The sequence below is a fragment of the Lagenorhynchus albirostris genome, chromosome 9, assembly GCF_949774975.1.
Source record: "Lagenorhynchus albirostris chromosome 9, mLagAlb1.1, whole genome shotgun sequence".
NCBI classification, from domain to species: domain Eukaryota; kingdom Metazoa; phylum Chordata; class Mammalia; order Artiodactyla; family Delphinidae; genus Lagenorhynchus; species Lagenorhynchus albirostris.
Window position 1 is genome coordinate 9,606,968 of NC_083103.1, and position 14,012 is coordinate 9,620,979.

At 55.9% G+C, this 14,012-nt stretch overlaps 1 protein-coding gene across 1 annotated transcript; it reads left to right on the top strand.

Moving 5' to 3' along the window:
- The first annotated feature begins 781 nt into the window (after positions 1–781).
- Positions 782–12,611, top strand: FADS1 (fatty acid desaturase 1). The gene is made up of 12 exons (XM_060158982.1): positions 782–1,077; positions 2,999–3,109; positions 3,678–3,875; positions 4,542–4,643; positions 4,745–4,873; positions 6,568–6,628; positions 7,742–7,818; positions 8,722–8,819; positions 8,988–9,084; positions 9,335–9,414; positions 9,523–9,648; positions 10,002–12,611. The coding sequence occupies exons 1-12, from the start codon at positions 886–888 to the stop codon at positions 10,051–10,053; spliced, it is 1,323 nt and encodes a 440-aa protein (XP_060014965.1). The 5' UTR covers positions 782–885; the 3' UTR covers positions 10,054–12,611.
- The last annotated feature ends 1,401 nt before the right edge of the window (positions 12,612–14,012 follow it).

Consider the following 14,012-nt stretch of genomic DNA (forward strand, 5'->3'; position numbering starts at 1 on the left):
AAGCGGACTCCCAACCACTGCACCACCAGGGAAGCCATGTGGGGCATTTTTAATGTTATACTGAGCGAAGTCAAGCGTTAACCACTCCCACACCCCAGCGCAGATAAACCGTAAGTACGCTGTTTCAAGATAATTGCCAAGGGTTCTCAGGCTCTTCACTTCCAGCCGCACAACTGGTGGAGCGGCGTGGCAAGGAGGCGGGAGTTCATCAGGTGGATCTCTGGAGGGTCAGCGTCGGGAGACTGGCGAGGACGCCCCCAACCCAAAGACGAGGCCCCTGGGACAACCCCTCTCCACCCCCCCCCACAAAACCCCTCAATCTCCAACCCGCGGGCCTGGCAGGCCTCCCAGGCCGCGAGACCGGCCCTCCATGCACCCACTCACCCGGCTCGGCCGAGCCCACCCTACCTTAGTAGCCCAGGGCGCCCGCGCACCCGGTGCCGCCGCCCCGCGAGCCGGGACCCGCACCCAGGAGCCTCCACAGGAACCGTTATCTTGCCCGCGGCGCCCCCTGTGAGCTACAGGCGTGAGTCGGAGAGTGGGGTCCGGCGGCGGCGACCCCCGCAAAGAGCCCGCGAGGGGGCGCGCGTCCCCGCGCTCAGCCGGCCTGCCACGACCCTCCTGCAGCGCCCGCCCGCGCGGGGCCGGCGGGAAGGCGGGGACTCGGTCCCCGCGCCACGCGGCTCGACCAATAGAAGCGCGCGCAGCGGGGCTCGGCGCCGACCACCTCGGTTGCTGAAAACCCGACGCGCGGGCGGCGGGCTCTAGGCGGGCGCCAGCGGACCGGCTCCCAGAGCACTCGAGGCCGGTGCGCGCTACCCCGCGGGTCCCGTGCGCGCGCCTGACCTCCCTTGCCCAGTCGGTGCGCGGCATCGCCTGGCCCCGATGGCCCCCGAGACCCCGGCCCAGGGGCCTATCCCGCGCTACTTCACCTGGGACGAGGTGGCGCAGCGCTCGGGACGCGACAAAGAGCGGTGGCTCGTGATTGACCGGAAGGTGTACAACATCAGCGAGTTCACCCGCCAGCACCCCGGGGGCTCCCGGGTCATCAGCCACTACGCGGGTCAGGACGCCACGGTGAGCGCTGCCAGTCCAGGGAACGGGAGGAGGCGGGGCCGGGCGGTCGGAGCCTGGGGCTCAGCGCGCGAGACAAGAGATTTGGCACTCAGGGCCGAATACTCTAATTCGGGGAAAAGCCGGGAGGCGCAGGAGCGTCCCGGTTGCCAGGTGATTGGGTGTGCTGCGAAAACCGGATGCAAGGGCAGGAGAGAGGCTGCGAAAAGTGGAGTCTGGGGAGTAGGGAGGGAGGGAGGCCGGCAACGTGCACGCACAAACAAAGGGCCGCGCCATCTGTCTGTGCGCTCCGTCTGCTGCCCGGAGTCTGCGGTCTCCAGGCGTGGGCAGTCCCCGGAGCAGGGGTAGGAGAGAGGACAGCGGGGATGTGGAACCCCCGGACGGCGGCACTGCCGAGACCAAGGGAGGAGGGGTCAGTGGCAGGGAGAGGGATCAAGTCTTGACCTGACTTGGTGGCTGGGAGGGAAGCGCAGACGCGTCTGGGCCGAGCATGCCGGACTAGACTGGCGAGCGTGAGCAGGGCAGAGAACGAGGGAACCACACTCGGGGATTTTCCTGAGCGGGGAAGCCACCTAGTGCCCGCTGCCTTAGGAACCCCTGCACAGGGTGAAGACCGGAGGGTGGGGAAGGGGCAGCACCGGCCAGAGAGGGCTAGCGCCTGCTCTTGCACAAAAAAGAGTGGGAGCAACGTGCTGAAGGGGGTGGGGCTGCATCAGCATACACTTAGCGAGGGCCCTGGAACAGTCCTGGAATCCTGTGGGGAGGTCACTCAGCCTCAGGCCAGCAGCTGTTTGCAGTCCTGGGCTGTAGGCCCCGTGCTGGGTCGCATCCCTCCTCCCTCAGGCCTCACTGCGGGCCAGCGCGCGTCCCAGCCCCGATTCTGTTGCTTCCCTCTCTAGACGACCTGCTCTCGGAACTAAAGCACCTAGCACTTCCCTTCTGGGTTTGAGAGCTGGGGGTCCACTCCTTGGGACCCAAACATTGGAGCGTTCGCTTCGCCGTGTCCCCTCCCCCTATATCCTTCCCCCATCCTTCGCCTAGCGGCGTGACCCCTTCCACTGTCCCCAGCTTTCTCCCTGCCATCTCGGAGCGCGCCTCGGGCCACTAGGGTTCCCGTGATGTGGCGGTGCAGCCTAACACGGTAAGGACCCGCCGGTCCCTCCGACGCGGCTGGCCTGGGAGTCGAGGCCTGAGCCTGTGCTCGTCTCAGGAGTGACCACTGGGGAGCTCAGGCAGTGGCCGAAGGTGAAGGTGTGGACTGGCGCATGCGTAGACGGAGCAGGCTTCCTGCAGTGTGATTTAGGGCCGGGGCCGGCTGCAACGGAGACCGCGATTGGTCCGGATGTGTGGTGCCACCGGCCGCCGGCTCCGCCCCGGCTCCCTCCGCCTCCAAGCTTGTGGCTTTGGGCCTGGGGCTGTCTGACCTTCAGGACATTAATCTCTTAATCTAGTCGCTGAGGACCCCGCCTTGCGTAACCAAAATTAGTGTCCTAGGGCAGGGGGTGTTCAGAGTGGGAAGGGAAATATGGAACCCCAACCAGAACAGCAGCGGAGGGAAGGGGGAGAAATGCAAGAGTCCTCCAGTTGGACACAGGGAGTCTCCCTCAGCACATTTCATGAGACACCTAGAGGAGAGGCCAGCCCAGGCAGGTCTTTCTGTGGTCGCCCTACCCGTGCTTCCTATTCCTTGGCATGGTACCCTTCTTCCTAGAACACAGTTGTTGGGTGATCCTGAGCTGTGGACACCAGGGACAGGTCTGAGCACTCTCAAAGGGCAGCTGCCTGGAGGGGGGTGGGGTCTGTTTGAACTTGGGTACAGCCTCCTTGCTGGATCAGGAGGATGGTCCTTGGTGTGAGCCCTCCACAAATCTTGGGGGGGCCGGGCTGACTTCCTCACTGTTCTGCCTTCTCCCCAAACTTGCAGGATCCCTTTGTGGCGTTTCACATCAACAAGGGCCTTGTGAGGAAGTATATGAACTCTCTCCTGATTGGAGAACTGTCTCCGGAGCAGCCCAGCTTTGAGCCCACTAAGAATGTGAGACCCCGTTTGCTGTTTGGAGATCCTGCAGTTGTTGAGGGGCAAAGGGTAGAAGGAAGCCCTAGATATGATCACAGGGGACCACAGTCAGTAGTTCTTGGGAATCTCGAGATCCTTGCTTCTCCTGCATAGTTATTGGATTGCAGGGCTTTGTAACCTGTGGTTCTCACAAGGCCACCACCACCATCCCCATCCTCAACATGAGACCTATCGACCGAGCACTTATTCTGTGCCAAGCATAACATCATATAATCCACACACAGTTACAGATGAGAAAACTGAGTCTCAGAGAGGTTAAGCAACTCGGCCAAGGATCACACCATTACCAAGTGGCAGAGCAGTGGCTTGAATGAATTCTGTTTAACTCCAAAGACCACATGCTCTTAGACTTAATCCCATATCACCTTCTGTCATCCCTCCTCAGCATTGTGGTATTTTTACCTAGGACCGTGGGCTTCCCTCAGCTACCTTGGTGGGGGGGCCTTGAGCTTAAGAGGGTCCTTGGCTCCAGTGCTGGGTTGCATCTGGGGAGAATAACACCCTTTCCATCTCCACTCTTCTACAGAAAGAGCTGACTGAGGAGTTCCGGGCGCTGCAGGCCACAGTGGAGCGGATGGGGCTCATGAAGGCGAACCCTGTCTTCTTCCTGCTGTACCTGCTGCACATCCTGCTGCTGGATGTTGCTGCCTGGCTCACTCTTTGGCTCTTTGGGACATCCTTCCTGCCCTTCCTCCTCTGTGCAGTGCTGCTCGGCACAGTTCAGGTGAGAGCCCTCGGCTTGTCGAGAACACAGCCAGCTCAGCTTCCGTGGGGAAAATTCTTTGTACCCCTCAGGAGGCCAAGGAGCCCTCTGTCCAGGGCAGAGCTGAGGACACATGGTAGAGTTGGTGCAGAAAGAGCACACATTGCGTCATCTGTGGCTTTCATCTGCTCGTCTTCACCACGTGCACCTTCATTTCTCCCACTGCCTCTCCAGCCGCTTCTCCCAGGGCTCCCTTCTTCCCGTGGCATTTCTCCTCTGAAACTTCACATTCAGGTTCTGTCACAGTCCAGGTGTGCCAAGAACCAAGATTCTGGTTTCTCAGCTGGGGCCCTAATACTTGGCTGTCAGAACCATTAGTTAAGCCTTCTACTTGCCTGAGTTTGTCACTCTGTCCTGTTCTGTAGTTTGGATGTTCAGTCCATCGGAAGTCACAGAACTCCAGAGCTGGGGACACCAAAGAACAGGGAAGGGGTAGTGATTTGCCCTAGCTCTCGTGTGAGTCAGTGGCAGAGCCAGAAGCAGGACCCAGGCTTCCTGACTCCTTTCCTGATGTGCTCAGTTAGGCCAGCACAGGCCTAGGTAGATGAAGGACGAGGGAGAGGCCGAGTCAGTTGAGACAGATGCAGGGCTGGTGGGCTGCTCTCAGCGCTAGCCTTTCTCACCCAGGCCCAGGCTGGCTGGCTGCAGCATGACTTTGGACACCTGTCCGTCTTCAGCACCTCTACATGGAACCACCTGCTACATCATTTCGTGATTGGCCACCTGAAGGTCAATGGGACGGGGAGGGACTCTGAAACTCCAGTCAACAATGGGCTGCCTGTGGGAGGGGGGGCACCAGGCTTCCATACTCATGCCCTGCTTTTCTGTAGGGGGCCCCTGCCAGTTGGTGGAACCACCTGCACTTCCAGCACCATGCCAAGCCCAACTGCTTCCGCAAAGACCCGGACATCAACATGCACCCCTTCTTCTTTGCCTTGGGGAAGATCCTCTCTGTGGAGGTGAGCAGAGGTATCGGTGAAGGTCTCGGAGAATGGGAACCAGGCAGCACACAGGGCTTGCAGGGAAGTGCTCACAATGCTGTCAGTGTGGGCAAGACATTGGGGGCCGGGCTGGCTGGCTGTTTGGAAGTTGTGGGACGCCACAGGCAGTAAGCAGGCTGCCCAGGACACTCACCTGTCCTCCCTCATGAGTTCAAGTCAGCAAATAGCTGTTGCAGAAAGGTACCCCACGCTGCTAAGGACCCAAAGGATGACCAGATTGCTGTGCAAACCCTGCTTGGCCTTGAAGGTGATGGATGGCCTCCTTGCAGGTGCTTTTTAGACACTCCCACCCCAGGCAGTCAGCCCCCTGCACTTTGTAATCCTCTCTCTTACGCAACGCAACGGCTACACTGGCTTACTCTTCTCTGATGCCCATTATCTAGAATATTCATTCACTGAGTAATTCTTCCCACCCGCCTGATCCTAGCCTGACTTTCAGGGTGGTCAGCACTGGGTTTGAGTTGTCATCTGAGGGTGTGAGCAACCATTATAATGCAGCTGCTAAAGCCTGGGGGTGGGTGGAGATCTGGTGAGCCTTCAGTGAGTGCAAAGTGATGGACGCTGGGAGTGGGCAGGGGAGTTCTTTACAAAGTTAATTTAGGGCTTCCCTGGTGGCGCAGTGGTTGAGAGTCCGCCTGCCGATGCAGGGGACATGGGTTCGTGCCCTGGTCTGGGAAGATCACCTGCCGCGGAGCGGCTGGGCCTGTGAGCCATGGCCACTGGGCCTGCGCGTCCGGAGCCTGTGCTCTGCAACGGGAGAGGCCACAACAGTGAGAGGCCCGCGTACCGCTAAAAAAAAAAAAAAAGAAAAAGAAAAACAGTAGATGGACTCATGAAAGAAGGGTGAGCTGGCATTCTGCTCTGGGGTAGGGTCCCTCCTGTGCCCTCTGGTCATCTGGTGGCCAGAACTGACCAGGACACGGGGAACAGAAGGAGCCATGACTCGAACACGAGCGCAGAGCTTCGCGGTCATGGTTGTGAGAGCTCCCGCTAGGGGACCCGGACTGACCGGCTGGCCTGGCAGCCCCAGCCTGTCTCTATGGCCGCTCATCTTACAAAATCACCACCAGCCGCTGGGGAAAACCTTGCCAGAGCCTTCAGATTGCCAAGCTGATTTTGGTAATCTTTCCACAAATATTTGCCAAACTGTGCTTAGCTTTCAAGGGATTTTATAAAGCTCATGTTGACATTTGAAGAGACCGAAAGATTTGGAGAAGGTCAGGGGCTGGATGTAGAGGGGATCCTGGCCCGGGTAAGGGTAAAAATTGTTGTCTGTGGAGACCCTGGTGTCAAAAGAGTACCAGATGGAGAAAGGAAGGGGAGGTGGAGGGGCCTGGAAACCTGACAAGGGCGTCTCGGGCTGAGCACGAGGTGTACTGAGGACCTGCAGGCTCCGCTGTGCCCAGGCCTCGTGTGGGTGTGGGCCACCGAGCTGCGTCCACGCTGTGGCGCGCTTGGCAAATCCAGCAGCCCGGGCTTCACGCGCCAGGAGCTGGAGGTAAGGCTGGGCTTGTTGGAGCCTTCCGTGGCGCCAGCAAGCTGACGGCCCGCGCAGGAGGCCTCGGCTCCTGAGCAGGGAGAAGCCAAGGTCACGGGGAGGGGAATGGGTGACTGGCCTGTGGGGGCTGATGTGTGTTTGCTTTCCTTCACAGCTTGGGAAACAGAAGAAAAAGTACATGCCGTACAACCACCAGCACAGATACTTCTTCCTGAGTGAGTGTCCTCGTCCAGCCCCGGGGGGCGGGGCTTGCGACGCTGCCGCGGGACTGCGGTACTTGAAGTGAAGGCTGGAGGATCTCCACCTGGAACAGGGTGCCCCCTGCAAGGGGACAGTCTACCTTCTCAAGGGGCAAAGGCAAGAGTTAGGCTAATGTTTGGTCAAAGGTCACTTGTGTTGGGGGCAAACTAGTTCCTCCAGGCCCACCCTGGCTTCCACAAGGGAACTGAATGGTGGGGGGCCATCCCGACTAAGTCTGAAACCTCACTTTAAATCTTGTCAAACAGCCCAGGGCTAAGGTGACGCAGTGGGACACAGTCTAACACCCAGAAGGACAAAGGTAGATAGACTAGCAATGGGAGGATTGGATCTGAAGAGGGAGCTGGGGAGAAAACATTGCTGTGGTTGTCTAAGGCTCTTTCTCAAGACTGCTGTGTATATTCCCTGCTTTAAAAATCTCCATAATGTCTAAAATTTTTTAAACCCTTTCAAAAATTCAAATTTTTAAAGGAAAGGAGGGGATGAGTCCATTGATCCCATTTTCGTTCAAAGGAATTGTTTTTTTTTTTTTTTTTTTGCGGTACGCAGGCCTCTCACTATTGCGGCCTCTCCCGTTGCGGAGCACAGGCTCCGGACGCGCAGGCCCAGCGGCCATGGCTCACGGGCCCAGCCGCTCCACGGCATGTGGGATCTTCCCAGACCGGGGCACGAACCCATGTCCCCTGCCTCGGCAGGCGGACTCTCAACCACTGCGCCACCAGGGAAGTCCCAGAGCAGTACCTTTTTAAAGGCACAGGAGCAGAGCAAGTTCCATGCGTGGAGCTTGTCTCCCCAGCTATCCTTTTCCATGGAAGAGAATGCCACGTTCCCCCCACCTCACCCTCTCAGCATCCACTGGGAGGTTCTGCTTTCTTCAGACTTGCATTCATGCCCACCTCCAGCGCCCGTCGGTTCCAATGGATTGAGGACTGCCGAGGCAGCTGGAGGGGCAACAGGAGATGGCAGAGGGGCAGCCCTGTGCTGGAGGCCATCTGTCCAGCACCAGCTGGCCCTTTAGTGACACTTTAGCGCTGCTCACACCTCCCCCCTTGTGTCCATTTCCTCCCCAGTTGGGCCCCCAGCCTTGCTGCCTCTCTACTTCCAGTGGTATATTTTCTATTTTGTTATCCAGAGGAAGAAGTGGGTGGTAAGTATCCATGGCCCCCACATCCTTTGTCTCCAGTACCCTGAGGGATGGGAAGGGGGTTCTCCAGGGGAAATCCCACTAAGATTTACTCCAGGCCTAATTTAGAGCAAAGTAACAGAACCAGGTGTAGACCCTTCCTTATCTCTAGGTGAGATGACTTGGGCTCAGCAGGCAACCTGACTCCTGATGCCCTATTTAATTCAGCGAGTTATCTCCTGAGGTTATTGTGTTCGGCATAAAGCAGGGGCCAGGCTGGGGAGGGGGAAGATGAATGAGAGACGGCACCTTCACTCGGGAAACTTCTGATGAAACAGGATGTGGTTGACACCAGACAGGAGGTACAGGCAGCAGCTTTGGGGATTCCGAAAGGGGCCTGACTGCCTCTGGCTGGATGGGAGGCATCAGAAAGGACTTTGCAAAGTCCCTTACCTAGCTGGCCTTGGAGGACAGGCGGAGGCAGGGGAGGTGGGATGGACTCTGAGCAGAGAAGCTGGGAATTAAGGGGCGAATCTGGTCACCGGACATGTGGTGGAGGACTCGGGTGTCAGGGGAGGAGGGTGGTGCAGAAAACTCATCAGCGATTTGATCAGGGCACTGGCACAGACTCAGCCACGATCCTGGAAGACTCACTTGGCGGCGTGATGAAGGGGTGAAGGATGGAGATGGGTTGGGAGGAAGTGGAGGCAGGGAGACCTGGCACCTGCGAAGGAAACAGGCAAGGAGGGCTGGGGGCGCCACTAGGAACGGAGCGGAGCTAGATGGTGCCGGACAGGGCAGCTGGGAGAGGCTGCCGTGAGCACTCCAGTGTCAGGACCGGGGAGGATGGCTGCTCCACGCAGAGGAACAAGTGCCGTGAGAGGAGAGGTGCTTTGTGCCGTCACAGGGCTCTGCCTCTCGCTGCAGGACTTGGCCTGGATGATCAGCTTCTACGTCCGCATCTTCCTCACTTACGTGCCGCTGCTGGGACTGAAAGGCTTCCTGGGCCTTTTCTTCATGGTCAGGTAGTACTTGATGGGGGAGGAGGGAGCGGCGCAGAGATGTGTGGGAGTAACCAGTCTGGTCTGGGGGCGTTGGCTGGGGAGGGTGGCGGGGTTGGAGCAGCTTCTGAGCGAGAGTCAGAACTCTGGGCTCTGCTTGTACTGGTTTTGTCTGGGTGCCATGTCCACCAGGTTCCTGGAAAGCAACTGGTTTGTTTGGGTGACACAGATGAACCACATCCCCATGCACATTGATTACGACAGGAACGTGGACTGGGTCTCCACCCAGGTGAGGGACAGTCACTTGGAAGACCTGGGCACAACTAATAAGAAGGGTGGGTGGGCACAGACCCAGGGTAGGGGGTGGGCGGTGGTTGACAACAGACGCTCCCAAACCTTGCCTCGTTAGCCTGAAGCTTCTCTCCTGCCACCACGTGGAGAAGGGAGTGACCAGGGACAGGCCGGCTTTGCCTGGAGAAGGCTGGGCTGGCCTTTCCATCTGGTACCCAGAGCCATGCTCCCCCAACCTTCTTCTCCAGCTCCAGGCAACATGCAATGTCCATAAGTCGGCCTTCAATGACTGGTTCAGTGGCCACCTCAACTTCCAGATTGAGCACCAGTGAGTAGGGAGGCCTGGGAAGCAGGGACCTGGGGAGGGGCCACGTAGGAGGGGGATGGGGGGGCCACAGGAGCTGGAGCCACTGACTGGCCCCTGTTCTCTGTGAAGTCTTTTCCCCACGATGCCTCGACACAATTACCACAAAGCGGCTCCCCTGGTGCAGTCCCTGTGTGCCAAGCATGGCGTAGAGTACCAGTCCAAGCCCCTGTTCTCAGCCTTTGCCGACATTGTCCAGTGAGTATCTGAGCCTAGGAAAAGGGCTGGGAGGGCTGGAAGAGGGCAGGGCAGTGGGGTCAGTGGTGAAGTATGGGGTGGGAGCCACAGGAAGGTGTCCCCAGCTCGTCTGGAATGGAGGTCACCAAGGCCAAGGCCAGGTGCTCTGTTGGTCTTGTGGCCAGTTTGGGCCTTTGCTCTCAGTGCCATGGCCCAAGCCCTTTCTCAGAAGCAAAGGGGAGGCGAGTGCTCAAGTCAAGGGGGCCTTACATCACCTCTGGAAGGGCCTCACTGCTGCACTTCTGGTGGGTATGGCTTTGGGGCTCCTCTCCACTCTGTCTCCCTCACCGTCTGCTCCCATCTTGTCCCCTCAGCTCACTGAGAGAGTCCGGGCAGCTCTGGCTAGATGCCTATCTCCACCAGTAAGAGCAGCCTCCCATCTGGAAGAAGAGCCTTGGAGCCAAAGCAGAGGGGGGCTTGGGGACAATGCCACTACAATCCTAATGTTCAGAGGGGGTGGGTTTGAGGAGATAAAGGCTCTGACTCAAACCCCTCCCCTTTATCTTCTAGGCACAGATCTAAGACCCAAAGAGGGGTGCGCAAGCCCCCTGGAAGGAGGGGTGGAGCTGTTGGGACAGGGATGTGAAAGTTTTGTTTCCTTTTTTGTTTAGCAGATGCAAGTGGTTGGTGGGCAAAGAGGGAGTCAGGAGGGTGTTAGAATAGGGAGGGTCTACTGAGCCCAGAAATCAGGAAGAGATTTAGCACTAAAATTCCACCCAGGGGACTTCCCTGGCGGTCCAATGGTTAAAACTCCGTGCTTCCAATGCAGGGGGCGCAGGTTCAATCCCTGGTTGGGGAACGAAGACCCCACATGCCGCACGGTGTGGCCAAAAAAAAAAAAATTCCATCCAGGAAAGGGAGGAGCTCATCCCACTGGTCCACTTCTCAGTGCCTTCTCCACTCTTGCTTGCAAACCTCAGAAGTTCGCAGGCTGGAGGAGGACAGAGCAGCTCAACCTTCTGGGCAAGATTTAGAAAGGAAGCATTAGCGCCTGAGGCCCGGCAGCTTGGCTCACTCTGGGGCTAGGTGTGACCCATGTCTGCCTCAGGCTCCTGGAGAAGCAATTTTTCCACTTTTAGAAGCAGGGAGGGCAAAGGCCAGGGCTGTGGTGTCAGAGGCATCTGGCCCTGAAGGATGCTGCCACTACAGGATTTGGTCCCGCATTCCATCCAGGGTACCAAAGGAGCATGAGGTCCCAGGGCTTGCCAAAACAGCCAGCAGAGAGTCGCTGGCCATTAAAAATCCTTTCAGCTTTTGACCACCACCCGAGGGAGAGCACACTCCTAGGATGGGGAGTCTACTTCTCGCTCCATAAGCAGGTGGGCAGACGGGCGCTTAGTCTTCTCCTCCACAGAAACAAACGGGGGCTCCCAGGGGTTTCCCTTTGCTCCCCAACCTGTAATTCCAAATTTAATAAAGTAGCAGTTAGTGAGCACAAGTGACCAAGCTGGGAGAGGGTGAATTAGCAGTCATGACGAAAACACAGGGTTCAGTCATAAAGAATATAAGGGCCGTAAGAGATTTTCCATCACCTAAATTATGTAGCATTATTTCTGAGCAGGAGCAATGGGTTAAGTGTAATGACTTCATAGTTCTAACCGGAAACAGGAAGGGGAAAACGCAGACGTTTGTGATCTCATGGCTGCCCTTCAGCATCCTTCCTCTGGCAGTTCTGTCCAAGTACCTTTCTCTGCTGGAGACCAGGTAGGAATTTAGGAGAATCTCTTAAAGGTATATCAGTCTAATACTGAAATACAATTTTTTTAATCTCCGGTTTTTTTTAAAAGATAGAAACAGTTTAACCCATCTCTAGAGAGTGAACACAGGACTGTGCCCCATGGGTTGCCAGCGTTCACACCCTTTCCCCTTCCCACACCCACAGCCTTGCAGGTGAGGTGAGGGGATCATTCACTTGTCCCAACAGCATCTACTCGAAGCATATTGAGCATTTTGGACACTGGAAAGAAAGTACCTTAAACTACAAGGAAAAAGCAGAGACCTGGGAGAATTCATATTTAGTTTAGGAAAGGAACGGCAAGGAGATGAGAATGGTAATCAGGGAGATGAAGGTCCTAAGGCATGTTGGGGTGGGATTAGAGGCACCACCTAACGGGAAGGCTGTTGTGATTACTCAGAGGTTTGTCAAAACAAAGACAGACTTAAACACACACACGCACACACGGCAGAACAGGTTACAGAAGATTTTAGATCTTTTCCATTTGGGCAGAACCTGGCTTGAAACAGTCTGGGTAGAACAATTAGGAGCAGAATTGGAGAGTTCTACTTTCACTGGCGCCTTCATTCCAGAACAGGTGCTGAACCCAGCCCATCAAGCCATCTGGCTTTGGGCCCAGGCTGCCCGATCTGAGCAGAGCCAGTGAAACTTACTGAGCCAAGTCCAAGCCCTCAAAGCACCTCAACCACTGTGGCCTTCTCTCCTTAGCCTGGACCAGTGTGGTCTCACATGGCCACCAAGGGACAGACTAGTGACAAAAAGCTCAGACGTCGCAAGGTAACACGAGTGATCTCAAATCCAAACAATGACATGAGAAAACAGGATTAGAGAGGATAAGCTGCCTCTGGTCATAGACGTGGCAGAACTAACATCTGAACTCACTTTGTAAAAACTCCAACTTCTATGCTTCCCTTCGTGACTTTCATCTTCCTACCACTTTGCCAGAGGCATTTTCAGCGGACCCAGTACCCTTTCTGTGTGCCAGTTTTGCTACCACACGCCAGTGGAGTAAAACAGAAATAAAGGCAATTGACCAAACGAAGGCTGTTACAATCCACGATCCTCTCCTGCATGTTGGCAGGAGTCCCTGTACCTCTGCTGCAAGTTACTATCCGACTCTCTCACTTCTTTCTGAATATGAGTCCCCATACTGACTCCCCCTTGCCTAAGCCCCTTGGGGCAGAGGGAGGGTCATCAGGCTGCTGTGGAAACACCAAGGCACAGGTGGACTGTGGCAAGGAGAAGAAAGGCCAGCCCATTCCCATGATACCTACATGTTCCAATGCTAGACTGCCTGTGTGCGCTAGCCCATTCTAGCGTCTAGTGCACTGCTTCCTACTACCATGAGGCAATGCCCTCACCCTTTTAAACTCTGATAGTCTGTGTAGGTAGTCTCCGTAAGTTTCCTTTTTGCCTAAATCTCTGTAAGGCGTAATACCTCAGAGCTGGACTGCAAAGCAATGCCCTTTTAACCACTGCCCTACTAGAACAGCTCTCCTCTCCAAGCGAGAATATTAGAAATGTGCTAGGGCTTCCCTGGTGGCGCAACGGTTAAGAATCCGCCCGGCAATGCAGGGGACACGGGTTCGAGCCCTGGTCTGGGAAGATCCCACATGCCGTGGAGCAGCTAATGCGCCACAACTGCTGAGCCTGCACTCTGGAGCCCGCGAGCCACAACTACTGAGCCTGTGTGCCTAGAGCACATGCTCTGCAACAAGAGAAGCCACCGCAATGAGAAACCTGCATGCCGCAACGAAGAGTAGCCCCTGCTTGCCACAACTAGAGAAAGCCCGTGCAGCTACGAAGACCCAGTGCAGCCAAAAATAAATTTATATTTTAAAAAATGTGCTAAGTAGGATTCGCAGGATTGATTTTCCCTGCAGTGGTTAATAAACTGGAAAAGACCAGGTAATTCAACTTCAAAAATAAGAGGAAAACAAACCACATGCTACCTGCTACCACAGGGGACAGGCCCTTAACTAGAGCTACTGCGCTGAGGTGGTAACACCTAAGTCTTCCCACCTCGGCCCCATCACCATTACTGCAGGCTTAGAATTGAATTACCTGAATGAGAAAATGGAGCTCAGGAAAATTCCCTGGCGGTCCGGTGGTTAGGACTCCAGGCTTCCGCTGCAGGGGGCACAGGTTTGATCCCTGGTCGGGGAATGAAGATCTTGCATGCTGCGTGGTGCAGCCAAAAAAAAAAAAAAAAAAAAAAACGGAGCTCAAATAAGTTGTGTGGCTTGCTTCAATCTGGAAAACTGGTTTCATTTGTCAACTGCTAGAGACAGAGCAGTGAACAGATACTAAGATCGAGAGTTTGAAAACTACTGGTCTTTAGTCCTACCTGCTTAATCTGTTGAAATATTGTCAACTTAAATTTCAGACCACTTAAGTGTCCTTGGTTAACTTTAAATGGCAGTAAGTGATAGGAATGCTACAAAATTAGAAACTCAAACAGGACAGCCCCCTATCAAGTTTTATTAGGATTATAAAAATTTCAGAGTACAAAAACATCCCACCTCTGCGAAAAACAGTAACCTGAAGCTGACGTCACAAAGGGAACAAAAAGGGATTTTCGAATGGCAGC

Coding starts and splice junctions, on each gene's coding strand:
- FADS1 (XM_060158982.1), top strand. CDS start 886: ATGGCCCCCGAGACCCCGGCCCAGGGGCCTATCCCGCGCTACTTCACC. Junction 3,110..3,677: donor GCTTTGAGCCCACTAAGAAT/GTGAGACCCCGT, acceptor ACTCTTCTACAG/AAAGAGCTGACTGAGGAGTT. Junction 9,649..10,001: donor GCCTTTGCCGACATTGTCCA/GTGAGTATCTGA, acceptor TTGTCCCCTCAG/CTCACTGAGAGAGTCCGGGC.